The 25,428-nt window shown below is 45.6% G+C and overlaps 5 protein-coding genes across 8 annotated transcripts; 2 read left to right on the plus strand and 3 right to left on the minus strand.

Moving 5' to 3' along the window:
• Nucleotides 191-811, minus strand: LOC8057769 (dirigent protein 16). The gene has a single exon (XM_002458684.1). It carries the CDS (start codon nucleotides 809-811, stop codon nucleotides 191-193), a length of 621 nt encoding a protein of 206 aa, XP_002458729.1.
• On the plus strand, nucleotides 2,085-6,992 carry LOC8085442 (ruvB-like protein 1). The gene is made up of 12 exons (XM_002456559.2): nucleotides 2,085-2,283; nucleotides 2,423-2,611; nucleotides 3,467-3,598; nucleotides 3,769-3,918; nucleotides 4,252-4,407; nucleotides 5,174-5,308; nucleotides 5,414-5,479; nucleotides 5,654-5,760; nucleotides 5,894-5,993; nucleotides 6,077-6,168; nucleotides 6,418-6,487; nucleotides 6,565-6,992. The coding sequence occupies exons 1-12, from the start codon at nucleotides 2,203-2,205 to the stop codon at nucleotides 6,652-6,654; spliced, it is 1,368 nt and encodes a 455-aa protein (XP_002456604.1). The 5' UTR covers nucleotides 2,085-2,202; the 3' UTR covers nucleotides 6,655-6,992.
• Nucleotides 10,365-11,777, plus strand: LOC8057770. Its single transcript, XM_002456560.2, has 3 exons — nucleotides 10,365-10,650; nucleotides 10,801-10,906; nucleotides 11,097-11,777. Exons 1-3 carry the CDS (start codon nucleotides 10,606-10,608, stop codon nucleotides 11,459-11,461), a joined length of 516 nt encoding a protein of 171 aa, XP_002456605.1. The 5' UTR covers nucleotides 10,365-10,605; the 3' UTR covers nucleotides 11,462-11,777.
• LOC8057771 (metal tolerance protein 5) lies at nucleotides 13,176-20,723 on the minus strand. 2 transcript variants are annotated; one of them, XM_002458685.2, is made up of 6 exons: nucleotides 17,159-17,698; nucleotides 16,159-16,274; nucleotides 15,760-16,005; nucleotides 14,777-14,857; nucleotides 14,115-14,348; nucleotides 13,176-13,889 (listed from the first exon to the last, which is right to left on the minus strand). In XM_002458685.2, exons 1-6 carry the CDS (start codon nucleotides 17,358-17,360, stop codon nucleotides 13,539-13,541), a joined length of 1,230 nt encoding a protein of 409 aa, XP_002458730.1. In that variant the 5' UTR covers nucleotides 17,361-17,698; the 3' UTR covers nucleotides 13,176-13,538. The 2 variants fall into 2 exon arrangements, with proteins under 2 accessions (XP_002458730.1, XP_021312880.1); XM_021457205.1 differs by lacking the exon at nucleotides 17,159-17,698 and adding an exon at nucleotides 20,608-20,723 and having other exon boundaries at nucleotides 13,253-13,889.
• Nucleotides 19,122-25,019, minus strand: LOC110433957 (serine/threonine-protein kinase AFC1-like). Of its 3 annotated transcripts, XR_002451415.1 has the most exons (14): nucleotides 24,659-25,019; nucleotides 23,827-24,004; nucleotides 23,394-23,420; nucleotides 23,051-23,204; nucleotides 22,920-22,968; nucleotides 22,715-22,829; nucleotides 22,387-22,478; nucleotides 21,916-22,072; nucleotides 21,716-21,780; nucleotides 21,496-21,593; nucleotides 21,234-21,339; nucleotides 20,854-21,134; nucleotides 20,608-20,735; nucleotides 19,122-19,569 (listed from the first exon to the last, which is right to left on the minus strand). XR_002451415.1 is itself a non-coding variant. In XM_021457204.1 (12 exons), exons 1-12 carry the CDS (start codon nucleotides 24,767-24,769, stop codon nucleotides 20,982-20,984), a joined length of 1,305 nt encoding a protein of 434 aa, XP_021312879.1. In that variant the 5' UTR covers nucleotides 24,770-25,019; the 3' UTR covers nucleotides 20,806-20,981. The 3 variants fall into 3 exon arrangements, 1 of the variants encoding a protein (XP_021312879.1); XM_021457204.1 differs by lacking the exons at nucleotides 19,122-19,569; nucleotides 20,608-20,735 and having other exon boundaries at nucleotides 20,806-21,134; XR_002451416.1 differs by lacking the exons at nucleotides 22,920-22,968; nucleotides 23,394-23,420; nucleotides 23,827-24,004; nucleotides 24,659-25,019 and having other exon boundaries at nucleotides 23,051-23,191.

Here is a 25,428-nt window from a genome sequence, read left to right on the forward strand (position 1 = left end):
TATATTCAACTGACAGCCCACAAATTTCTCTTTTTCAAAATGTTTGGCAGATAAAGTGAAAACTAACATGTCGTATACAGTATCTTAACAATTTTCTGGATACATTTGTCATCAGATGTTGATTTTCAAAAACATCGACGACGAAGCTCACTTGCAACATGGTAGGTGTTTCCGTAATTTCCATAGCCTTCTACTTAAGATGCACACTGATACTGAGCGCTCTGCTTGAGCTGACATTCCCACCCATTTCTGTTACACCAGCAACTCTGACAACAGCAAAGCCGGTGGCGTCACTGTACCGCCCCGTCCCTCCGACGACCGCGATGTGAGACTCCTGATCATCGCGGCGGACGCCGAAGAACCTGAGGCTGTCGCCCGCGCCGTCGCCGGCAAACGAGGCCTTCACGGCCACCATATGGCTGCTGTTGTCTGCCAAGCTGGTGACGAGGACGCCCTGCAGCCTCCCATCCAGAGGCAGCCCGAACTCCTTCCTGCCGCGGAGCTGCTCGTCGACCACGGTCACGGCGCCGGGCCGGAGTGCGTCCGGCCTCGTCAAGGCGCGCAGCCAGCTGCCGGAGTGGCCGATTGGCCCCTGCTTCGTGAAGACGGGGTGCCGCGTGGAAGGAGCTGCGGTTTTCGGCGATGCGACGCCGGTGGTGAACAGCGTGATCGTCTGGCCGGAGCTGTGGGACGGGGGCGGGGAACCGTGACGTGCCGGACGGGCGCTGGCCACCGTGCTCGTCACGGCGAGCAGGAGCGCGAGAGCAGTGCAGGCTTGCTTGAGGATGCGAGCGCGAGATTGTGCGTGCATCTTGGCCCGGCCGTGCATATATGTTCTGCGTTTGATCGGAGCTTGTTTAAGTGGTGCCTGCAAGGATTGTGGTTTAGGTGATCAAGTGGGCAGATGAGTAAACAAGTAGGATTAGGGGAGTTGGTTGATGAGCCAAACTACTCAATTAGGAATTTACGACTATTGGATTAGTAGAAACAACTTTGAGAATCTGCTTTGCAATGTGTCTGTGTGCATCAAAAGTTTTGGAATACGTAATAGCAGGGACTGCGTAAGAAGATGAGTAATTGATCGAAAAAAAAAGATAGTAAAAGCCATTCCAGCCTTTTCCTCCTGCAGGCTACGGCTTTTTTTTTTTTCTTGAGCGGGCAAATATAGCCCGTTTTTTCATTAAAAGGAAAGTGAATGGCCATACGGCCTTACACAGAAGTTTACGGTGGCGAGGAGCCAACAGAGGAACACAGACGCACAGAGATTACAACTTATAACTACATACTGAAAACACTTTGCGACCAAACAGCGACGAAGGCCGAGATTGGCTTGAACCCTGCTTGACACCAGAGCTCTCCTTCAGTGACTGATGTAAAAGATTGGGTTTTTTGGTTTCATACCATTACAAATTTTAAACTTCGGAGAAATACTATTACTATTTGTCTATTTTGAAACATACCATTATAATTCTTTATTTCCCACAAGAATGCCATAGAATACGTATAGAGACGACTTTAGCCCCAGCTGCAAGCATATACGAATACGTATACTTCATTGCTGCCTCTCTCCTTGTCACTGACACATAGGTCCCACATGTCATCTTCTTCCTCCTCTTCTCATCTCTCCTTGGTGAGCTACCCCTACTGCTGCTTCACATGCTAGTTGCTACTGCTCGCCATGGACAGCGACCGACGCTGCAGCAAGGAGACATGAGAAAGAGGAAGAAGGAGATGACATGTGGAGCCCACGCGTCAGTGGTAGGGGAGAGAGGCTGGCAAAGAAGTATATCTATCTGTATACACCTGCCGCTAGGCCTAAATTGTCTTTATACGTATTCCGTGGCATTCTTATGGGAAACAAAGAATTGTAATGATATGTTTCAAAATAGACGAATAGTAATAGTGTTTATCCAAAGTTCGAAAATTATAATGGTATGAATCCAAAAAACCTAAAAGATTTTGCTTTCAAGTGAGGTTTATTTATGTATTATTATAGTGAGAAAGGAGAGTCTTTTTTTTTAGAAAAAAAGAAGCCAAAGCTCTGGACTCCACCGGAGCACTTTATTCCGGGCCCAGCGGGCAGTGTCCCGTGATCAGCTTCCCGTTTGGCTTCTCCCCCGGTCCCTCGTCGTGCCCTCGCTTCGCCTCCTCGTTCGCGCTCCCAAATTTGTTGCGGCGGTGCGGCGGCGGGTGGTAGCGGCGATGAGGATCGAGGAGGTGCAGTCGACGTCGAAGAAGCAGCGCATCGCCACCCATACCCACATCAAGGGCCTCGGTCTCGACGTAGCTGCCCCCTCCAGCTTCTTCTCCGTTCCCCCTTCCCCAGGGGAGGGTTTTGCTTGGGTTCTAGCTTCTGTGTGTGTTTGCATAGATCAGTAGATGCTCACTGCTTTGTTTGTCTGTGGTTTTCTTATGGGAGCAGACCAATGGGATGGCGATTTCGTTGGCGGCAGGGTTCGTGGGCCAGGCGGCGGCGCGCGAGGCGGCTGGGCTGGTGGTCGACATGATTCGCCAGAAGAAGATGGCCGGCCGCGCGCTGCTACTTGCGGGCCCGCCCGCCACGGGCAAGACGGCGCTATCGCTCGGCGTAGCCCAGGAGCTCGGCAGCAAGGTCTGTGCTTCCAATTGCTCATTTTCCTCGCACAAATCAGCTATTCAGTTTTAGGTGGTAAAACTAGGGTTTTATTTCTTCCCCTTTTCTTTTGCTATGGGAGATAATGTCTCCTACCAATAACCTGGCATTGTAATAATATTTGGTTGTGCTCAGCACATTTGTAAGGAAGAGGGCTGGATTTAATCTGCTACTCCCTCCATCCCAATTTATAAGTCATTCCAAGAATCTTGGAGAGTCAAAACATCTTAAGTTTGACCAATATTATAGAAAAAATTAAAAAGATTTACAACATCAAATAGATATTACTATGAAAATATAACTAATGAAGAACCTAATGATACTTAGTTGATATCATAAATGTTATTATGTTATCATATAAATTTGGTCAAACTTAAGATGCTTTGACCCTCCAAGATTCTTGGAATGACTTATAATTTGGGATGGAGGGACTAGTTTTTTATATCGACTGATAGTCCCAGATTTTTATCTACTCAATTCGTCTATTGGACTGTGGTTGTGGAGGCGAGGATAGGTTCTGATAACTATGGGCTGTCTTCAATTATTTTTCTGTTTATAGGTTACCCTGTTTGGTGAGCAAGGTCTGGATGAGCAAAAAAGAAAAAAAAAGTTTTGCTAGTAGGCTATAGGGATCTTGAGATATTTTAGCATACTTGATGTCATTTTAGCTGCATGGTTTAAGTTTCATGTTCAACTAGCTGAATTGGTGTTCTAAAGGGACAGTTTAACCGGTAAAATGTTATTGATGTTGCTATGGTGTTATGCTTGCTGAATTCACTGTAGATTTTTTGTTGTTCTAATATACTGTTTCCTTCCCCTGTAACTACAATGCAGGTCCCTTTCTGTCCTATGGTAGGATCAGAAGTGTACTCCTCAGAGGTCAAGAAAACTGAGGTGCTGATGGAAAATTTCCGTAGAGCTATAGGTTTGCGTATAAAGGAAAAGAAAGAAGTTTACGAAGGAGAGGTAAGCAATGCAATGCATATATGCCCGTGTTCAAGTTAAACAAATACTAGGCTATAGCTAGATTAGTGCTTTGCTTATTTATCAAGAGTTTCATAATCGCTTTGATAGCCGACATTCATTTCTTGTTGCTTGAATAAAGTATAGACTTATCAATGTTGCTCTGTTCCTAGGTTACAGAACTTTCCCCAGAAGAGGCTGAAAGTACAACCGGTGGATATGTGAAAAGCATTAGCCATGTAATCATTGGCCTAAAGACTGTGAAAGGGACTAAGCAACTGAAGTTAGAGCCTTCAGTTTATGATGCTTTGATCAAGGAAAAGGTGCCTGGTTCCTTACCTATCCTGCTGGTGATAGACTTTTGGATTAAATTTTACTCTTATAATAAAAATGGCAGTCTAATTGTTTCTTACTCAAAATAATGTCTTCACGAACATTTAAAATCTGCTATGCCCTATGCCTATTGATAATTACTCACTGGGAAAATTTTATGCTAACTCACTGGCAGAAGATGTTCTGTTATCTTTTGACTAGTCCTGGTGCTGAGTAGCTCCTTAAGCATTGACAAATAATGCACTATATTTGCTTTCTGGGTTATCGTATCTATTGTGCTATCTGCATTCTTTAGGTTACTCACTGTTTGCATATGAACATAGGTGGCAGTGGGTGATGTTATATACATCGAAGCAAATAGTGGTGCAGTGAAAAGAGTTGGTAGATGTGATTCTTTTGCTACAGAATACGATCTTGAAGCTGAAGAGTATGTTCCTATCCCCAAAGGCGAAGTCCATAAGAAAAAGGAAATAGTGCAGGTATCATTCTGATGCAATCTTAGCCTTAATATTTCATTAATTTTCTGCATCAATCTTGATGCTTGATTTATACTATGGTATATATATACCCTATATAGGTTCTGGTATGTAGAGGACAATTATACAGAGAGAGGTAGATTTGTTTGAATGATTATATTAGATGAGCACACCTCCAGATGTCTAGAAGAACAAATATTGAAGAGTCATAGTCCATTGCTAATAACTATTGCTACCTTGGTAGAATAATATACATAAATATATATGTCACAAACGTGGGTTATGTGCATCGACGTCGGCCATCAGCTAAAATCCTTTCAACAAGAATGTCTTAGAGTCGATTAACTTGGTTCTATCATTGCTGGTGCTGCTACTAGTACTTGGGCTGGTTTGGTTCGTTCCCTCAGCTGGCCACACCGTAGCTATGGCTTGCCAAAAGTTCGGCGGTGAATTTGATCGCCACACTTTTGGCGTGGGTTGACGCAGATATCCCCAGCAAGAGACGCCATAGTTTTGGCAAACCAAGGCTGCGGCAGCAGCCAAATGCAGTTATGGCGTGCTGCAGCAGCAAGCAAACAGAGCCTTAGTAAATCAACAGTTGGAAGTTTGATTTTAGATTACCTGATTGTCTGTTATCATGAGGAGGATATTTTCCTTAATGCAATGTACGATAACAATTAATGCTCGGATTTGCATCTCGACATGGAGGCTTCCTGTAATCTATGCTCTTGTTCTGAAGAGGAAATAACCTTCTCATCGTTTTATGCAGGATGTCACACTTCATGACCTTGATGCAGCAAATGCACAGCCACAAGGAGGCCAAGATATTTTATCCCTTATGGGCCAGATGATGAAACCACGAAAGACTGAAATCACCGAAAAGCTACGTCAAGAAATCAATAAGGTTTTCATGTTTTTACTGACAACTTTTTAGTTTTCTAAGCAGTATCAAATTTGGATACTCATTTAAGAATCTTCACCTGATTTTTACTTTTATATGGTGATATAGGTGGTGAATAGATATATTGAGGAAGGAATTGCAGAGCTTGTACCTGGTGTTTTGTTCATTGATGAGGTATCATTTTATTGCATTTCTGATTGAAAAATACACTTGTCATGGCCTAAGAAAAAACTAAGTAGTAAGCACGTTGATTTTGTTGATTGCTAAACATATTTTATCTGCCTTATGATGCGGTGGCACATTTGTTGAACTTGACTGTCTTCTGTTTATTCAAAATGAATTTTTCAGGTCCACATGTTGGATATCGAATGCTTTTCTTATCTTAATCGTGCACTGGAGAGCCCTTTATCACCAATTGTGATACTTGCTACGAATAGGGGAATATGTAATGTAAGGTAAGCAGTTTATTTGCCACAGTACCCTGCAGCTAATTTCAATACCAGAATGAATCTGCACTTGTCTATTAAGCTGCAGTGCTGCACCTTACTTAAATACTTGCTTAATAAATCTTGTAATGGTTTTATCCAGAGGAACTGATATGACAAGTCCACATGGTATACCAGTGGATCTTCTAGATAGGTTGGTGATTATTCGGACAGAAACATATGGCCCTGCTGAGATGATACAGGTTCTTACTTATTTTGGGCATAATTTCTATAGGATTGTTGCTGTCCAGAATTTGCATTAATCTTTGTTCATTGCCCTTTACAGATATTGGCAATCCGAGCACAAGTGGAGGAGATTGATATCGATGAAGAAAGTCTTGCTTATTTAGGCGAGATCGGACAGCAGACATCTTTGAGGTTAGATTTTTGTGTTGTTCTTTGGCATTTTCCACGCATTCCATGGATTAGTTTTTCAAATATGGGTTTGAAGACACAAGTCCTTGGAAGTTAGGCATGTATCTTATTGATCTGATCTGTGATGTGTATGATTTCCTTTACTTTCAGAATTGATCTCACTATAGTGTTCGATATCACAAGCTGATTTTGCCTTCCCTCCCTTGATAGCTAGTGAGAAATGATGGTAACAGATCTTTTTTCTCTTTGCAGACATGCTATTCAGTTGCTATCACCTGCCAGCGTGGTTGCAAAGACTAATGGAAGAGAAAAGATCTGCAAGGTATATCTACCGAGCTTTCATCCCTACCTTATTCTTGTTCTCCAAGCTTATATCAATGAGCTTATGATCTCTATCAGGCTGATCTTGAGGAAGTTAGTGGTCTCTATTTGGATGCCAAATCTTCGGCTCGTCTGCTCCAGGAGCAACAAGACAGATACATCACCTAGATTTCTCCTGTTGTAGAAAGCTCGAAGAAAATGTAGTTGCCAGCTCAAGGCCATGTAGCATCGATCTGCTTCACATCTGGGGGAAGTTATTTTTGTAGTGCCAGCTTATGGCTTCGGTTAGTCTCCAGAGAGGACTTGGTTCCGGTATATTGCTTGTCCACATACTGTTCGCTGATTAGATTGACAATTGGTGCAGGAATTGCCGTGTATTTTCGCCCTTGCTAATCGATGTCACAGAATCTGTGCACCCACGAGTTGTATTGGCCCAAATTGGTCGTGACCCTTTTATGTGTAGGATTCATTGAATGCAACTTTTGTGGCTTTATTTTTAAAATAAACATAAAGCATAACGAAAATCTTTAGAATAAAATTTTATGTTTCATAGGTGAACTTGCGCATGCATGTACAGTTGCCTAATTTAAAAGGTTAGAGAAAGAAAGCCTCAGTGGACCTTCTAGAAAAAAAAAATGACTGCATTTGTTCCAGGAACGTTCTTCTGGACAAAAAAAAATGTTTTCCCAGTCTTTTTCTGCTTCTATTTCTCAAAACAGAGCTGATATCGCGCCACGTACTGCCTGATTCCATTTGGCCTGGCCATCGTTTTCCTAATTTCCTGCGGCAACGCGAAGCAGCGCTGTGACTGTCGTCTAGTACAGTACATTGTACATGCCTTCCGGTGCCGCGGTGTTCACTTCCCCCGTCCCGTGCCGGGGCTTTTTCTCCCGTTCCACCACCGTCCCGGGCCTTTTTCTTCCGTTCCATGATGGCACTGAAACGTCCGTTTCCAGACAGCGAAACGCTGCTGCCCTGCCTCTGCCCGGAGGTTGTTGGAATTCCCCCTCCCGGGAATCACCCGTTGCCTAGCCGTAGCCGAGGTGAGTACGCGCAGATATCTGATATCTTCATCGTCGCCACGGCGAACGCCAGCTGCAAGCACCGGCGCGCGGCGAAAGAAAAGCAACACATGCGCAATGCCACTGGTGGTGGTGGCGTGCGCGACGAAAGAGAAAAAAAAAAGCCTCGCCGTGGCATTCCATGACCCCAGAGCACTCGTGGCCTCGCACGGCATCGCCGCGCGCCTCACGGCCACGACCCGCGCGCTCCATCCATCATTCCGGTGCAGTGCGGCCGATCGGACTGATCGCCGCGCGGGCGCGGCAACAACGACGTGAGAGGGCCGGGGCCGGCGGCGCCAGGGAAGGGAGCGGGGGAAATGACGCACGCGCTGACACCAATTCGCCTGCAACGCGACAGCCCCCGCCCCGGCCCGCCTCGCATCACAGCCGCACGCTGCCCCCCGGGCCCGGCCCCGGGGGCTGCCAGATAACACACCACACATCGAATCGAATCGAAATCGATCGGCTGATTCGCCGGCTGCCATGACTGACTCCGATCGCTCGCGCGTACGTAGGAGGAATAGCTTTTTAGCTTCGTGTCCTCCAAGCAAAACAGCACCAAAGTTGGGGCCGTTGGAGTTTGACATCACCAAGATTTCAAAACGCTTTCGTACTTGGTGCATTGCACCTTGCCGCTCTGGGATCGCTCTCCATCGCCGGACCGGACTGCCAAAGTCTCGGGAGCCTTTTGTTTGTACGTCGCCGCGCCCCGAAACTCGAGGTCGAAATCGGACGGGCCGGTGACCGCGGATAGGGTAGTCCGGGCTCGAAATATCTCACGTACAGTAGGTGACAAGTCTCTTTGCTCTTTAGCCTCTGCTTTTTTTTCCCACTTCTTCACTCTCTCGCTCGCTCTCCCGACGGCTCCCATTTTATGTGGCGTGCGTGCATAGAAACATGGATGTCGTCTTGGCCGTTTGCGCCTTCCGTGTCTCCGGTCGCATGATTGCACATACCTAGCGAGAAAGAGGGCGAGCTGGTTTGTCCCGTTTGGCCTCCGGGGCCGGTCCCGGCGGTGGCCTCAACGGCGGCCTGTGGGGTGTGAATGGAATCTGGCGAGCCCGAGCCGGTTGATGCGTGCCTGACTATTCGGTCGTACAGTACAGTGAGGGTACACTGTGCCGGACTGCCGGTGTGGGTGGCTCGTCCAATTATTTGTACGGACGCAATTTGGCCCGCCAATGGGGAGGCGCCACAGTGGCGGAGCAAGGGCCAAGGGCCGATCGATGTGATGAGACTGGTGGGGCGAGTGGCGAAAGAAAAAGCCGCCCCACCCGGCCGCGGTTCCCATATTCCAGGACTGGCCAAATCTCCGTTCGCCCTGCTTAGCTCAGATTGCCGGAGCAAGCTATGTAGTACGTACCGCGCTCAACAGTAGTGAGCTCCCGAGAAAACAGTATGAGCAGCGAGAGCGCCATTAGCCCAGATTACAAGAATGTTTTTTTTTTTTGAAGAAAAGGTTTTCCTGGCTTTATTTTCTCATGAAATGAAGCACAAACAAGTTTAGCCTTTCAGTACAGTGTACAGTATTCGAGACGCCCACTAGGCTTAGAAAAATATAGGAATAGAAAAAAAATATATATAATTAAGGAATTCGTATGCAAAGAAGGTAATTGAACACATATTGTTTTACTCCAAAAGGGGTGACCTGTAGCTATTTCTATAGGAATCATGTTGTTGTGATTTTCCTATATTTCTCCTGCAATCAAAGAGGCCTTTGTGCTAATGCTGTTTATCCATGATCCATAAAGTAGCCTTTCGCCCGGGGGAAAAAGTGGTGACTCATAAAGTAGTACTAGAACCAATGGTAAGTACAATGTACATAATACTTTACTACAGTACTGCGTACAGTAACCTTTGGGCCTCCCACTACCGGCAAAACTTTGATTTGAGAGTGCAACTTTGCTTACCTAGCTGGTATCCACTTTAATATGCTCTGCATCGGTAGGTTCTTATGCTTGTGCACGATAATGTTGTTTAAGGGGTGTTTGGATGGACTAAATAAACTAAACTTTAATCCTTGTTTTCGATGTCAAAATAGAAGGGCTAATTGATGAGTAGAACACATTAGAAAAAAGAGAAAAATAAATTATTAGTCTATGTTTAGCCTATTATCTAAGGATGGACTAAACTTTAGTACAATATGTCCAAACAAGGCCTAGTCATCAACTCGGACTGGACTGGAAGGAACGAGTTGGCGTTGTCTTCCGGCCCTATTTATGCAAACTAAAAGGTAGCTTTTCATAGCCAAAAGCCCTCACCACTATTCCCCCACCCTAAACTGTACTACTAGTATTTGTGTGAAATGTGAAATTGGAAACCCAGAGTAGGCATAGTATATATAGTATTCAGGAATTAATTATGAGATCATATATTATTAGGAACCCTGCTAGTAGTTAAATTTACAGCGATGTACTGCTAGGAAGTTATGTAAACGGTTCAGTTATCCTAGGAATCAGGAAAACAAAAGGTCCTTTCGCCATTTTTTCAAATTCAAACAGAGAACACGCGCTTTTTTCCTTCGTCGTGCACGTTCAAATGAACTTTGTCGCCTAGTGCGAACCAACCCCTCCGGCGCGGTGATCCGACGGTCCAGAAGTGGACGCCCTCCGTGATCGGCTGAAAGGAACGGCGAGGATGGCAACAAGGTTTCACCACAAACGAAAAGGGTAAGGCGAGGCGGGCGTGGGCCCGCAAGAATCCCCTCCCCCGCGTCTCGGCGAATGGGGAGGCGGCACCCACGTGAGCGGCTCGCCCCCACCACCCCTGACATGCGCCCGATCGCGCCCAGTCCGCGGTCCCTCACCTCCCGCGCGCCGCTATTTCTACCTCCCCGCCGGCGCTACTCGTCGCGCTCTCCACCGGTCGCTAGCTCGTCCGCTCTCTCTCCATCCATCCATCCCCGTCCCCGCGATCGCCGAGCTAGCTCGATCTCCACTCTCCAGCAGAGTCTAGAAGCACACGTCCGTCCGGCGGCTTCCGTCGTCACGGAAGCTAGCTAGCTAGACAGCGCGCGCCGGGGCCCGGACGGCCGGTTTCTCTCTCGGCGGCGGCCATGAACGACGACGCCTCCTCGTCTCCGGCTTCGTACATCAGACTGGTAAGTGCGCGCGCGCGCGGACGATCTGCCGCCCGCGCCGTGCATTGAGATACGATTCGATCGATGGTGGGCTTGTGTGTTGGCGTGCATGCATGGTGATGATGCAAGGTTGTTTTAATTTGTGCGATCGAATGTATGATCGATATTCAGGTGCAGCATCTGATCGAGAAGTGCATCTGCTACAAATTGAACAAGGAGGAGTGCATGGAGACGTTGGAGAAGCACGCCAAAATCATGCCCGTCATCACATCCACCGGTATGCTAGCTGCTAGCTGCATGCATGCGTGTTTCTTCTTCTCTCTCTCTCACTTCTACTAGTTCTACTCTCTTGTGATTCCATTGCAATATATTCTTGCAAGCGATGATTAATCAAGTTTATTCAAGAGTGTTCACCAAAACTACTAGACGTATCATTGATTTCTTCTTGGCATTATATGTATTGCTAGTGTGGAAGGAACTGGAGAAGGAGAACAAGGAGTTCTTCGAGACGTACAAGAAGGATCGGGGAGTAGGCCCGAACACGAACCAGGAAGCGGCTACTACTACTGGTCATCATCCTTCGCGCGTCCAACAGAGCTGCTGCTCACAAGAGTCGACGACGACGATGCTGCAGCAGAAGAATCTATCTGGCGAACAGGAACAGCGCGTCGTGGAGAAGGAGAAGAGGGAGTTGTTCGAGACGTACAAGAAGGATCGGGGAGAAGAGTCAACGCTGCAGAAGAAGAATCCATGTGATGTACAGGAAAAGCGCGTCGTGGAGAAGGAGAAGAGGAAGAATCCTTGTGCTTCCAAGAGCTCACACGACAACTAGAACTCTCGCTCGATCCATCAGTTGCTCTAGCTATATATATATCAGCATCATCGCCAGTGTGATTATGTGTGTAATATAAGTACGTACGTAGGGGCCTGCATAGTCATGTGTATTATTATGAATAGATAGATTTCTGTAGATTAATCCTAGTAGCAGTAGCACTCAGGACGATCGAACATTCTCGATCTACAGGCACTGCCGTAGTACCATACGCAGCAAGCAGGGTAGGGGGCTGCGTTGCATGCATGTGTGGGGGCCCTGCACACGTGGCGGGCGAATATTCACCCAGAGCTAGCTATGCTTGTTTTGAAGGACACACTGCTGGTTACTGTCAGAAGAAAGAGGGCCGTTCTTGTCCCGGTGGTCGATCGATCTCGCGCCTCGATCGCCGTACACGTGCTCTGGCGATCGATCGATCCAACAGACAGGACAGCTTCATCTAGAAAGTCACTCATGAAGCTATTTTCTAAAAAAACAGCTTTACTAGTGAAGTTGAGCTGTGCCAAACAAGGCCGTAGTACGTCCACACGGATTCAGTCTGGCTTCGGGAGTTTGGAACCAAGTCGTCGTCGCCGTCGGCTTCGGCTTCGGCGGCTGAGCTATCGATCTCTCCAGCTGGCGACGGCGACACAGGAGGATGGTGGTGCTCGACGAGTGCGTGCGTTGAGCATTTAGGCAACGTGTTGTGCGTACACATGTGGATCATTAGAGCTTTTAATTTGTTTCGTACAGGGACCATCTGCTATCATGGGCAACTAGGCGAGAAGAGAAGCGACGGATGCGGGAGCTGGAGAGCTGGTAGCGCTGACGTGCTCGCATCGTTGGCTGCTGCTGGCCACCGGCCGTGCTGTGGCTGTACGTGCTCTACTACTCTTCCGTCCGTGTCCGTAGTTGGTCGTGCTTACCCCAGCTGTACGCTGTACGCATACGTCCTTCTCAGCTACCGCGCCTACCGGCCAACCGAGCCTTGTTTCGGGCACGCAAGCTAGCTACTCCAATCTACTGACACGGGGTTTTCATGCTTCTCATGCTAGCTAAGAGACAGAGCGGATCGCTTTTTCGTAATGGAACAGACGAACGGGACATGAGCAACTGCCCTGTATTTCCAACAACAGGCAACAGCAGCCAGGGACGCTAGCTACTCACGCGTGTGTACAAACGGAAACCGTTCTACTCGTGTAGTGGGTCACCAACCCCGGTGGAATGGGTCGGTGTGTTGGCCGGATTTGCATCTTGTCTTACGCACGCGCATCAACTGTTCAACCCGGTTCTGATGAAAGAAAAACAAAAAAGAAATGTTCACTGCATCTGCATCTGCACTCTGCAAAGTGCAGAGTATCGGCGCACTTCAGGCACAGGCGGGCAGTAGACCTTGCAGCAGAAATTGGGTGGACCGAACCTTTCCCGTACAAAGATTCAGGTAAGTGTCCATGTCAGATGTCGGCCCAGCCTGCCACAGTTGGACGACTTGGGTCACGGTCCAGCACAAGGCCACACGGTCCAGCTATGAAAAGTTGTAGACCTGAACAGGATTGTGGTGATCGCCACGGCCCACGGGCTGTTTAGAGGTGACCAAAAAAATTGGAGGAACGAAAAAAGGTGCAGCTATTGTGCTACTCCCTCCTAATCCCAAATGTATGTCCGCCAGGACCCAGGAGTCTAGGACATCGACATGGTACAGAGCTATTGTGCCACGAAATATATTATAAGAATATATGACATTCAATAGACAGAGCTATATATTATGAAAGCATAATACAGAGCTCAGTCATCGGTCTTCAGGCAAAAAGATAAACAAAACAACCCCAAACTTAAAGAGCTGAAGACCAGTATAAAATAGGTCCTCATCACCATCACTGGAGAATCAGATTATGTAGTTCATGATGCTGTAATCTACAAGGACACCATCGCAGAGAGCACTACTTTGCGCTCAGTCCCATCGCATGTACCCTACTTGGTTTGCTGCGACGGCTGACGAGACTAGACGAGCATCAGGTCTCTTCTGCGGCTACACAAAAATAGTTTCAGCTACGAACCCGTGTCCTTCCACCTGCTGCATCAGCTCGGTACTTGCATGCTATTTCTCGTGGGACAAGGCGTGTTCGGGCCGGTGGGTGAACTCGTAGTCGAGGTGGACAAACGCACGCTCGATCTCTGGCAGGCGCTCCAGCTTCTCCTGCAGGGCCTCGCCGATGTCGTGAGCCTCCCGCAGCGGCATGTTTGACGGCAGCACGATGTCCACCTCCACGAAGTAGTGGGAACCAAACGTGTAGGCGCGCACCGTGTCGATGTGCCGCACGGCCTTGTGGTGGTTCCAGCACAGGTAAGTCAGCTTCTGGAGGTACTCCGGCGAGGCGGACTGCCCCACCAGGGAGTGTACGTTCTCCAGCACCGTCATCGACCATGTTCTGATCGTGTAGATTGCCAGCTGCAGGGGAGGACGACAGTTAATTTTGAAGACAAATCAAGGTGAAAGAGTGTTTCTTGAAAAGTATTACCATAGAACAATGAGTCATAGTACTATGATGGTAGAACAAATGATGCTGACTACTCCTACCCAAACTAATTAATACATAGGATAAGGAATATACTAAGATGCTACTTATACTAGATATATGGGATAAATGTGAGATCGAATTTCTCATGTACTTACAACAATTGCACCAAGTGGGTCGATCCAGCCCTCAATATAATTGGCAAGTAGTGCAGCAACCAGGCCAATTATATTTGTGATGACATCAAAAAAGTGATCCTGTGCATATGCTTTGACAATTTCGTTGGTGAATGAGCGGCAATATATAACCAGGGCAAGTTTTACCAATGTCACAGAAAGCATGATGTCCACAAGCCACTTTTCTTGATCACTTGTTAAGCTGAATTCGTCTCCCTGGAGAATGAAATATGAGCATATGAGATAATCAACAAGGGCAAACAATAATATGATCTACGGTTAGACACTTAGACTGATACTAAGGAAAATTACTAACCGTCCATGACAACATGACAACTTTTCAATTTATTGTGGCATTAAGCACAAGAAAATAATGAAAAATAATACTTCTGACTATGCAAAGCACATGATATTTGTTTGCTGCAAGTAATTTGACTCTGCAGCGAAGGATAAAACTAAGCCATCTAAATTGCATGATAGCCTTGTTGGTTGTTACTCACAGAACAAGCGTTCACAAGAAACATTGAATTATGATACGGAAATCTAAACTCCCAATACAAACATCGTCTACTCTAAAGCAACCTGAAAATAAAATTTGTAATGCAGCAAAGAGCAATGGAAATTAAATCTTTAGAGAGACTTACATCAGACGCCAATGAGCGTATTGATTCTAGAATTATCTGAAGGCCAAGGGTTGCCATAACAGAAGCAAAAACAAGTATTCCCTGAACAAAACATTTTAATGGATTTTTAGTATAGTGGAAAAGGAACTGCAAATACATGATTGCTTACATCGCAAGAAAAAAATATATGATTGACAATTATGTAAAATAGATTGGAGCCCTCCAAACAAAGCTTTAATTTAGCATTACAGTAATACCCAGAGATGCTTGAAGAAACATAATCTAGAGTAACTATTCTACTTAATACTCCCTCTGTTCCAAATTGTAAGTAGTTCTAGCGTTTCTAGGTACATACTAGCTTTTATTATATATCTTGACATAACGTGTACCTAGGTGCATGGGAAAATCAATGTACCTAAAAAAGCCAAATCGACTTATATTTTGAAACAGAGGGATTGCACCGCACAACAGTCATATTTTCCTTCAACTATTTATACAGATCGTTTTAATAGGCATTTATTTATTTATTTATTTACAGTGTTGCACGCTTTCTTTCTGAACTAATTATCATTTGTGCTTCTTTTCATATTGCCATAACAAATTACCAAGAGATTTTGGAGGAAGGGCAGTTATGGTGTTTAGCAGGTGCTCGGGTTTGGCACAGTGTGATGTAGCTGCCAACTGGTTGCCCTCATAGTTTGTTGGAGGTCATTTACAGTCAGTGGCAAGCATGTAACATTTTCATCCTTTGCGGTGTGTGGAATGTGTTGTATCTTTTGATCCCTTCTTGATACAATGATACACAGCCCTTGAGAGTATTCAGTTTTTAATTACCAATAGCACCAGAAAAGTAATTGAAATATGTTAGCGTGTACTGACAATAGAGATAGTTAAATGGAACTGTGTTCTCAAAAGTTCAGTGGAACCAAATGCATGAGCTATGGTAAAGAACGAATGATCCAAAGAAATTTGGAAGTACAGGTCGTGACAAAAACAAAACTCACCAGCGGCTGCATACGCTTTTTTCCAATTGGGTATCTGTAGGGATTTGGTGTTTGCATTGAAAAGGCAGTAAACCACAAGATAAATCCTGACAACAAGTCTAGAAGAGAATCCAAAGTAGATGCGATGATAGCAAGTGAGCCACTCCTTACTGAAGCATACACTTTTGCAGCAAAGAGAACCATATTTGCAATGTTAGACAGCCGTATGGCTAATGTTTCACTCCTGGCAACTTTTTCTCGTTCTTCCTGTAGGTCAATAAAGTGGTTATCAGGCATTTATTGATGCAGTCTCACTATTAACAAAAGTATAAACAAATGCAGCAAAGAAAATGTGATCATTAACATCCACATAAGCTAACCTTCTCTAATGGTAGAATAGAAAGTTCATATATAACATACCTTGGACATTCCAGGAAGGAAACCACGATCTGTAAGTGTGTCCATCTCACTAAAACCCTCCAGCATCTCCACTTGCTGTTGGTAGTACTCAGCAACCACATCCTCAGGACCTTGAGCTGTCAATAGAACCATGAATGTTATATTAAGAAATTATGTAAAAAAGTTTCATCAAAATAAGAAAGTCAAAAGGATTTAAAATGATATGACTAGCAAAATTACCATGCACACAGTTTTTTTTTAATAAAGTCACACTTCAAAATTCATTTGTAGTTGCTTTTCCTAGTATATGGCACCGGAGATAGAATAGAACTCCTGGAACTAAACAGAACTATCCCAGACAGCTAAAGCAAAGAAAAAAAAAGGTACACTCATATAGCAATGGAGAACATGACTATAAATGGAGTAACTGAGATGGGAATAGGACTCTTGTCATTCAATTCCACTACTTAGAAGCCGACATGTTGGAAAAGGAAAAAAAAAACTAGTGACACCCAGAAGGCCTTTACGCTTGTATGCTGATCTGTCAGTTGCCGCTTAACTATACACCAACCAAAAAATAACAATAATTTTCCAGAGCTTCTGCATGCGCAGTCCAAGAAATGAGTACCTCACGTGATGGAGACTGCCCTTCCTCAAATAGGCAGGAGCGGAATTTCCAGAACCCCAAAGCTAAAATTATACGGAAAGATACAGTACACACATTTGCGCTGGGTTCCCAAAGTGGCGTAATAGCAAATCGGTAAGAACTAGGCCGCATCTAGGCCAGCACTACCCAATATCCTAATTTGATCCCCAGCTCTGGACTAGAAAAAGAATCAAGCTAGTCCACCCTAGCGTCAACTTAATAGTACCCAAAAAAAATCGGCAACGTTCGTATTCACAAGTCGCAGAAAGCAACTAATTTATTTATATGAAAACAAAAACCAAGTTGTCGAAACACGGGCGCACACGGGCGGCGCCATGGATGGATGCAAAGCAATACAGCCGAGAGAGAGGATACCTAGAACGCCGAGGCAGTGGTGGAGCGGACCGGTCGGCGGCCTCTCCTGGTGCGCCTCCGGCGGGCGGAACCCCTCGAAGTTGAGCCGCCACGACTCCTCCGCCTCGGCGGTCGCGCCGCCGCCGCGGCCAGCCTCCGCGGCCGAGAGCAGGAGGAGCTCCTCCCCCTCCCCGCCGTTCGCCTCCGCCGCTGCCGAAGCCATTCCGCAACCCTAGCAGACTGTGAGCTTGGGACGCCGCGCTTTGGCCCGTACGTGGCGCTGTCCCGCGGGACGGCGGCGCGCGAGAACTAGGAGGAGCCGCAGGAGGAGACTGACGGGTGACGGGCCGAGTTGGTTGGTAGTTGCCAAGCAGGCGCTGATGAGCGGGCAAACGCACTAGCCGCCCCCGGCCCCCGCGTGCGCCGTCCTTCTGCGATTAAAAGAGGGAGGCGAGGCGAGGCGGGCGAGGAAAGTGTGGGAGTTCGTCGCTTGCGGGGGCGCGCTGGCTGCGCCGAGCCTATGAGCCCGGAGAGGCGACTCGCCGGACTCGCCGGAAACTGGCTTCTGACTGGTCGTGGGCCTGGTGTACGTGTACTTGGTGTATGGGTCTGGGTCTGGGCTGGTGGGCCAGAATTTTCTACCGGTACACCGCACAGGTGGAGGTGCATGATTGTTTTTTTTTTCCCTAAAGAAAGGTGGAGGGTACGGGCATGATTTGAAGGGAGTCGCCGAGGAAAGAGGCCAGCGAGGATACGAAACCGCGGCGCGACTGCACAAGTGGCACATGATTTCATCGAGGAAAGAGGCCCCGCCATTTTAGGAAACTGAACTGAAAGCGTCAAAGCGTGAACTCACGTTGCAATAAGAAATTCAGTTATATTGGATTGGTCAACAAATTCATTATCCAGGACCGAGACACGGAGTACATCATACATTTTGCACGAAGCTAGCTGGAGGAGGACGTCGCCAGTATGTCCAGAGGACGTCACCAATATGTCCAGACCAAATCTGTCTGAAATTAGGTGTAAAGACAAACGTTTCCGAGCATCGATATGCTTCAAATCAAACAGCCACTAGCCCGACAGTTTCATTTGATTCAATTTGACTGCCTGTTCAAGCCGGGGGAAAAGCTGGCACGGTTCTGGTCTTGCGAATGACAAGATGGAAGGCGTACCGTGTGGCCACAATGACTCGCTGCGTCGAGATCCCCGTAGCTTTCAGGCTTTCACGGGAGGAAAGCATCCGCCGAGCTCCCGCGGTCTCATGCTTCTCCTGATCTCCTCCAATCTCCACAAAGTCGGCCACGGAAGGAACCGTGTGGCGCAGGCTCTCCGCAACATCGATGCCATTGGATGATTGGAATCATAATGCTAATGCATAGCCGCCCTAGTTGCTCTAGCTCCGCGCAGCACGAGCGCCACGGCTGCGGCCTGCGGAACGTGACGGCCCTATCGCCGAGCACGGCCGTTTGAGCAACCGGCGGTGGGGCCGCGCGCTAGAGCAGCAGCCACGGAGCGTGGATAAGATAGAGAGGGGCTCCGACCCGACGTTTGCACCTACACCTGAATCTTCCAGCGTTCCGCACCCGTCAACATGTGGGCGGGCATACAGTGACGGTGATTGGATTTCGGAAGGATCATCGTACCGGCTGAGTGCAGGACCCCAATCCGGCGATGCGGATACCGTGAATCGCGTGGGTATATTCGGAGACGAACAATTCGTAGCACACAGAAGAAGAAGAAAAATCAGGGCTACTGTTAATTGAAGCGAGGACGAGGGAAAGGACAAACGGGTTTGGGAGTTGATTTGTGATCAAGGAGAATCGTTGGTTGGTGAGGGCTGCCGACTGTCCTGTGGAAGTCCAAAATTTCGTAAAGTTGAGATGGATTTCGACGGCTGTACTGATAAAGTAATCCAGGACGCCAGCACGCAAACCCCGTAATCTCATCTCCAGCAGCGCAACACAGCATCGTATCCAAAAGGTTAGCAAGTACGTACTATTTACGGCAGCAAACGGAGAGCAGCTATTTGTTGACCAAACGAATTGCAGACACGCCATCCTATGCAATCATAACGTGACCAAAGCAGGTCTTCGTAGTTCAGTCAAACACACGTCATACCAGGAGAATGTGCAGTCATAACGTGATGAAAGCGGGATACGCCTTTATTTCCCACGAAGTCAGCAGCTTCAGTCATACCTTCGGTGATGCAGCAACACATTCATAACAGCATATGACGCAACCGCGCTGGAAACTTGGCGCTGCTTTTGCAATGTTGCTTTCGAACCAGGCTCGTGCAACGACAGATAGCCCGACGAATGGGTTCCAGAATCACGTGGCCGAACGGTGCCAACTGGAATTCCTGGAACTCGGGGTCCACTGATCAGCCTTAGTCACCATTGCATCATGTACAGGCAACGCTTCACGTTTGTCTGTGTTAAAGCGTAGCAGTTGTATCAGCGTAGCGTGACACACCGCTGGGGAAAAACATAGGATAAGAAACTGCACGATACGTGTGGTTATAATGGGGTCGTCCACTTTTGCTGGCATATGTGAAGGTTACATGGAAGCTTTCCCAGTCATCAGGTTCAGGTTCATGATCGTAAGAGAACAGAAGAATTACCCAAACAATTGGTCCAGCAGAAAATATAAAAAGAAAATTCCAATTAAAATACCCAGGGAGTATCGTGATTTCATTCCGAGACAAGTCAACCACCAAAGCTCATATAGAAAGCAGTCCAACACATAAAGATGGCATATGACCTAGTACCTTGTATATATCATGGATTGCAGTATTTGCAGGCAGGTTTGATTTCATGGTCAAGCTGTTTGTAGGTCAATTATAACTCGTAACAGATGAGATCGGAATAACCACCACAAGCACACCTAGTAACTTTTGAAATAGGTAGTGCCTACAAGTTATCTAGGTTGACCTCCAGCATTGAAATTCACCCCTCCCCCCCCCCCCCCCCCCCCTCCCAAAAAAAAAGAAGTTGCCTAGGGTTTTGTAGAAAATATTAGCAACATTTGTATCTCCGAACAAGCTTATTATGAAAGTATATTCAACAATTAATCTAATGATACTTATTATGTACAATAAATATAAATAATCTCTTTATATATTTGGTCAAAATTTAAAATGTTAGACTTCTAAAGCTCAGGGAAACCAAAGCTTTCACAGTGGGACTGAGCAAGTAGCTTTTATGTCAACAATTTGTCTGCTTAACCAAGTGGTAAACTCAAGCTCAGTGAAAATCAAGCTTGACCATGAGACTTATTGTAAAATATAAAGACCAATCTCAAGCAGTATTCACCATACAAAACAGGTTGGGTGCAATTGTTTTATTTCTGGAAAAAACCACAAATTCCAGAGGAAAAGAACACGAACAAACCAAAAGTGCCATGTCGAAAATATATTTGCCAACTTGCAAAAGAAATACTCAAATTCTAAATGCATGCAAAATGATTACCTGTTGACCAGAGATCACCGTATGCCATCATTAAATATAGTGTTCCAGTCTTCTATGAAAACACTTAATCCCATTTATCCTCAAATGACACCACCTGGTTAGAGATTTCTGCATGCTACCTGCTAGTACTGAGAGTCTGGCAAAATTAGTATGGATGGGAGAGACAGGAATTTGTATCAATTGGAAAGTGACATCCAGTTAAAATGAATCAAGTGTCAGAGAACTCTGCTTATATACAACAATTACCTTTCAAATCATTGAACAGAATTGCAAGTTAGCATATTTCATTTTTCGTAGAACATCTCCACTTTTTTTGTAGTTCTTACACATCAAAACGAAGAAATACAGCATTGACATTTTCAATGTCAGTAGCCTCAGAAACCACATCTTCTGATGCATCTGGTAAAGAAAGGGTGTCGTAGAGCTTCACGTGCTTTAAGGCGCTCATTAGGATCATACCGAAGAAGTCCTTGAAGAAGATCAATAAGATCTCCAGCAGAATGATCAACATGTTGCATTACAAGGTTCTGCATGGATTGCAATGATTAGAACTTTTCGAAAGGCATGCCCATCTATAAGATGTCAGTTGGCAAAAGCGATGATTAGTACATCGGAGAGGAAAGTACCTGCAGACGAGGCAACTTCCAGACTGCCTTCATGCTCTCTCGTGAAGCCGCCCCCTCTGGCCAGTCCAACCTTACTCCGCGCTTGAAGTATTTTTCAGCACGTCGACTGTAAAACAGCATTAACCAATGAATGTGAGTAATAAGTTAATATGAGCAGAAGCCAACACAGAACTGACCACCTACCTCATCTTGGATGTACATGCAACAACAAAAAATGTCAAAAAGGTAGATTAAGATGATAACAAAGGACTTGTACACATACTCAGCTCTGACAATCATATGCTTCGGGAGGGGCCCTAAGACCCTCTCCATCATAGCCAAATGCTCCAAATTTTCATGTGTCTGAAAGAGAGCTTCGCCCTAATATTATCATAAAAAAACAAAAAATGCAAGAGACTTCTCAAGACAAGCACCACAAAGTTGCAAAAGATATGGATAAGGTTAATCAAGTACTCCAATACAAAGAGTCTTAGTAAACTAACCGAACAGAGCTCAACTAAAATGCAACCCACACTCCACAAGTCACATGGATAGTTCCACCCAAGACCTAAAAAAGAATTAGCAAAGATTAAAAAACAAATACAAAAAAAATGGTGTCGTTTAGAAAATAAACGTAAATGTCATTTAGAAAATAAGCGTAAATTGGCTACTTTGTGTGTGGGTCAGCAGATGTTAACTATACCAAGAATAACTTCTGGTGCTCGGTAATGTCTTGTCGACACCACATAATTGTGGTCTTGGCTCTCGAAAGTCGTACTCCCAAAATCAATCAGCTTGATAGCACTAGATTTTGGAAGGTTCTTGAAGAAAGAACCATCCTTTGGTGGTCGTATAGAAACCTTCATTGCAAATAAAAATAAAGTTTAGACAAAGAGATGTATTTATGCAGTTGCAATTCTGCATAATCTGTTAATAAAATAAGTAGTCAAATTCCTGTCCACATAAGAATCAGGAATTCCTGCTGTTGCAGTTCTCCATAATCCCTTAATTGTCCTGTCACACAGGTCGTCCCCACATGACATTGCCACATCAATGGCAAATAAGGGATTGCTAAAGAAAATTGGTAATGGATATATCATATATGTCCTAAAAAGAACCTTAATCGGTAAATACCATACAGAAGCAGGTAAAAATTTAGGAGTTCAGTAACAACCTTATAATCAGGCACCCTGATAGACTCTGATGAAACAAGAAGAATGTTCTCTGGCTTCAGATCCGTGTGAATAAGTCGCAAGTCATGCATAACTGTAGAGGTAAAAGAAACATCAGCTTCATTTGAAGGGGACTAGAGAAGGAAAACAGAACTAGCAAACCCAGCTTAACAAGATCATGCCAAACCATAGCAGTTTAGTAATCTAATTATATTGTTTGAAATTCAGAAAACTTGATGATTGCAATTCTAATGATGTTGTTCGAAATTCAAAAGACTTGATAATTGCATTGAAATGTAGCCAGACTGCCAGAGTGAACTGAGTACTCACATGCAACAGACTCTAATATTTGTCTGGCAAATTCTCGGACAAGGTCAATAGGAAATGCACGGTAGCTATTCTTTCGCAGAAAATCATATAGGCTCGGCCCAAGCTTCTCAAATACCTGAAGAGATCATCAATCCAATATCATAACCTGATCATCAAAAACAAGAAAAGTATAGGCGTATAGCCTTCTTGACGCATATGTACTTACTATACATATATGATTACGATAGTCAAACCAATTCCGTATTTGCACACAACTGCAGGCATAGAACCATCGATGCAAATCCATCAACTTGCCAAAAGGGTCAATAAGTGAAACAAGGGAGGTAGATTTCTTACCGGCTCCCAGTAAAGTCATTCTTCCCAAGTCTCTGGAGCACATCAATTTCTATCATAGCAGCCTCTCGGTATTTCTGGAGGGACCGCACAATCTTGATAGCCACTGCTTCTTGGTTTTCCAAGTCCCAGCATTCCAAAACTTGCCCAAATGTCCCTGTGACACAAATTGAAACAATAAATATAACATGGAACGAAAGCAATGAAAGTCAGGACTGAGAGCATAAAAGATCATGCCATCCTTGTCCTGTGCAATTCAAATTGAAACTAAGCATTCCAACTAAGAACAAAGATCATTGCAGAATAGAATATAAATTATATAGTAGTCCAGAAGGGGCACACTAACCTTCACCCATCTTGCTAAGTATCCTATCTGCATGACCAGGAAATCAGTGTTAGTAATAATTATTACAAAACCAATTAGGCATACTCAACAGAACCAAAATTATGAAGTATCAGTTAGGACAGACGCGAGGATCAAGCAGCAGTCAACACAATTATCAGCGAAATCTGCATTTGATGAATGATGGATGTGGAACATGAAATGGCATTGAACCAATGTTCATGAATTTGCATTCAACCAGTGTTTAATTTATGAAGCATGAAGCTATTTATGCAGAGCCACAATATATAGATGAAAACTCCATGACTACAACTTTCAGTAACATATAACATTCAAAAGAAAATACATCTAGACAAACTATTCAGAGATGCGAACCAAAAACGAGCAACCCAATGCAAGGAGAGTAAATGAACATCATTGAGTTGCAGAAATATACATCTTGGTGTGAGATTCTCTCCAACCACAAAAACATAGTGCCCATCCTTGTCATCTGGTCTCCAAGGAGGCGAAAGATTCCGTGGAGGGCCAGTGTAATAAATCGGTGGCGGCGGAAGAAATGCAGTCGTGAAATTACCATTAATTAATTCCTGCCCACAATATAGCATCGGAATTGCCTACAAAAACACCAAGCCATGTAAACTTCTTATTGACAACAAATATGGATAGGAAGTACCAGTTCAACAGGAAAAAAAATTGAAGGTTGATATTGTATTTCTTGTACTGAAATGTTTAGCGGCCAGTTAAATAACTTGAAATTATGTGAGGTGCCAATCGACATTGTCCTGTAGCTACTAACCGAAGTACATAGCTCTTGCATATTCCCACAAAAGCGAAAGTTAATTATTAGGTAATAATAGTTGAGCTCCCCAAATTTAATAACTGTCTTATTTCTATAGTCCTTACAATTGAGAAATTCATCCTGTAACAATTACATATTCTAGACGAAAAAAAGTTATAAACTCCAAAGTTATGTAGAAAGCTCCAAAAGCTAGAACAAGATAACACCTAGGTCAGAAAACTTCCCCGTCTTTCTCAAAAATAGCTCGTCATCAGCGACCTGTTCGCACCATATACACCAGTAATTGGCCAAACCTCTAGATGATTCGCAACAGCAAAGCTACAGATCTCCAATTCCCCGAGCTCCAACCCCTGATCGAACCAACCGACTCCAAATCTAAGCGGAAACCGCGTCCAGATCTAGACAAAACTACCATCGCAACCCCACGACTGGCAACCAATCGAGGCGGCAAGCGGCGCGAGAACCATACCTTGGGGGGCTGGAACAGCGTGGGCGCGACATCCCATGCGAGCCGGGGCCGCTTGCGCGGCCGCTTGTCGGACCCCTGGTGCGGATACTCGGCGAGCCACTGCGCCTCCATTGCCGGCTTCGAAACCCTGACTCGTCACTCCATCGGCGGGGCCAGCCCGGCGGCGAATTTCGGGGTGGAACTGATGAGCGATGCGGCAGGAGCCGCCGAATCGGAGCTCGATTTGGGGGAGGGATTTGTTGGAGGAGGAAACGAAGCGGTTGTAGCAGGAAGGGGGTGGGGGGGATGGCCGGATGGGGAAGCTCGAGGTGGTGCTGGTCTGGTTGTGCCCGCGTTCCGTCCGAGGAACCCTGGTTTGGTCTCAGTCCCGCGGGAGAGGCGACGCCATCTAACTATGGTTAGTTCAATTTTAGCTCTGTTATTACATATCACCCCCCTCGGTTTGTGCTGTATACGGTCTGCTTATCTGATGCAACGCGTTTTCCGTGCGGACCGGACCCGGGTAGAAAGTTTTGCGTATGTTTCGGGACCTTTATGCAAAAAGGAGCTCATCCGAATTCGCGTCAAATTTCTCCACGGTTGGTGGGAAACGGTTTGAACTTCCAGCCGTACCTCTGCAACTGCTTCGTTGGGCATGTTTGCGTTTTTCCTCTTTCTTCTTTGTATAATAATAATATTTCCCCTCTGCTCTGGCCTTGTTCCAATTTTTAGCGTTCCTCACAGATGGATATCTTGGAGCAATGCGCTCGGCTGGATAACTCGCATCTATC

This window comes from Sorghum bicolor, chromosome 3 (assembly GCF_000003195.3).
Source record: "Sorghum bicolor cultivar BTx623 chromosome 3, Sorghum_bicolor_NCBIv3, whole genome shotgun sequence".
NCBI classification, from domain to species: Eukaryota; Viridiplantae; Streptophyta; class Magnoliopsida; order Poales; family Poaceae; genus Sorghum; species Sorghum bicolor.

What these genes read in the sequence shown, in the direction of transcription:
- LOC8057770 (XM_002456560.2), top strand. Translation starts at nt 10,606, where the DNA reads ATGAACGACGACGCCTCCTCGTCTCCGGCTTCGTACATCAGACTG. An exon ending in CGGCTTCGTACATCAGACTG is followed by an intron (nt 10,651 to 10,800) that starts GTAAGTGCGCGC and finishes ATCGATATTCAG; the next exon opens with GTGCAGCATCTGATCGAGAA. An exon ending in GCCCGTCATCACATCCACCG is followed by an intron (nt 10,907 to 11,096) that starts GTATGCTAGCTG and finishes ATGTATTGCTAG; the next exon opens with TGTGGAAGGAACTGGAGAAG.
- LOC8057771 (XM_002458685.2), bottom strand. Translation starts at nt 17,360, where the DNA reads ATGGCTTCGGCAGCGGCGGAGGCGAACGGCGGGGAGGGGGAGGAGCTC. An exon ending in TCCTTCCTGGAATGTCCAAG is followed by an intron (nt 16,006 to 16,158) that starts GTATGTTATATA and finishes ATTGACCTACAG; the next exon opens with GAAGAACGAGAAAAAGTTGC. An exon ending in ACCCACTTGGTGCAATTGTT is followed by an intron (nt 13,890 to 14,114) that starts GTAAGTACATGA and finishes CCTCCCCTGCAG; the next exon opens with CTGGCAATCTACACGATCAG.
- LOC8057769 (XM_002458684.1), bottom strand. Translation starts at nt 811, where the DNA reads ATGCACGCACAATCTCGCGCTCGCATCCTCAAGCAAGCCTGCACTGCT.
- LOC8085442 (XM_002456559.2), top strand. Translation starts at nt 2,203, where the DNA reads ATGAGGATCGAGGAGGTGCAGTCGACGTCGAAGAAGCAGCGCATCGCC. An exon ending in AAGAAGTTTACGAAGGAGAG is followed by an intron (nt 3,599 to 3,768) that starts GTAAGCAATGCA and finishes CTCTGTTCCTAG; the next exon opens with GTTACAGAACTTTCCCCAGA. An exon ending in GGACAGCAGACATCTTTGAG is followed by an intron (nt 6,169 to 6,417) that starts GTTAGATTTTTG and finishes TTCTCTTTGCAG; the next exon opens with ACATGCTATTCAGTTGCTAT.
- LOC110433957 (XM_021457204.1), bottom strand. Translation starts at nt 24,769, where the DNA reads ATGGAGGCGCAGTGGCTCGCCGAGTATCCGCACCAGGGGTCCGACAAG. An exon ending in TTTTAGTTGAGCTCTGTTCG is followed by an intron (nt 21,594 to 21,715) that starts GTTAGTTTACTA and finishes TGATAATATTAG; the next exon opens with GGCGAAGCTCTCTTTCAGAC. An exon ending in GGAAGTTGCCTCGTCTGCAG is followed by an intron (nt 21,135 to 21,233) that starts GTACTTTCCTCT and finishes CAATCCATGCAG; the next exon opens with AACCTTGTAATGCAACATGT.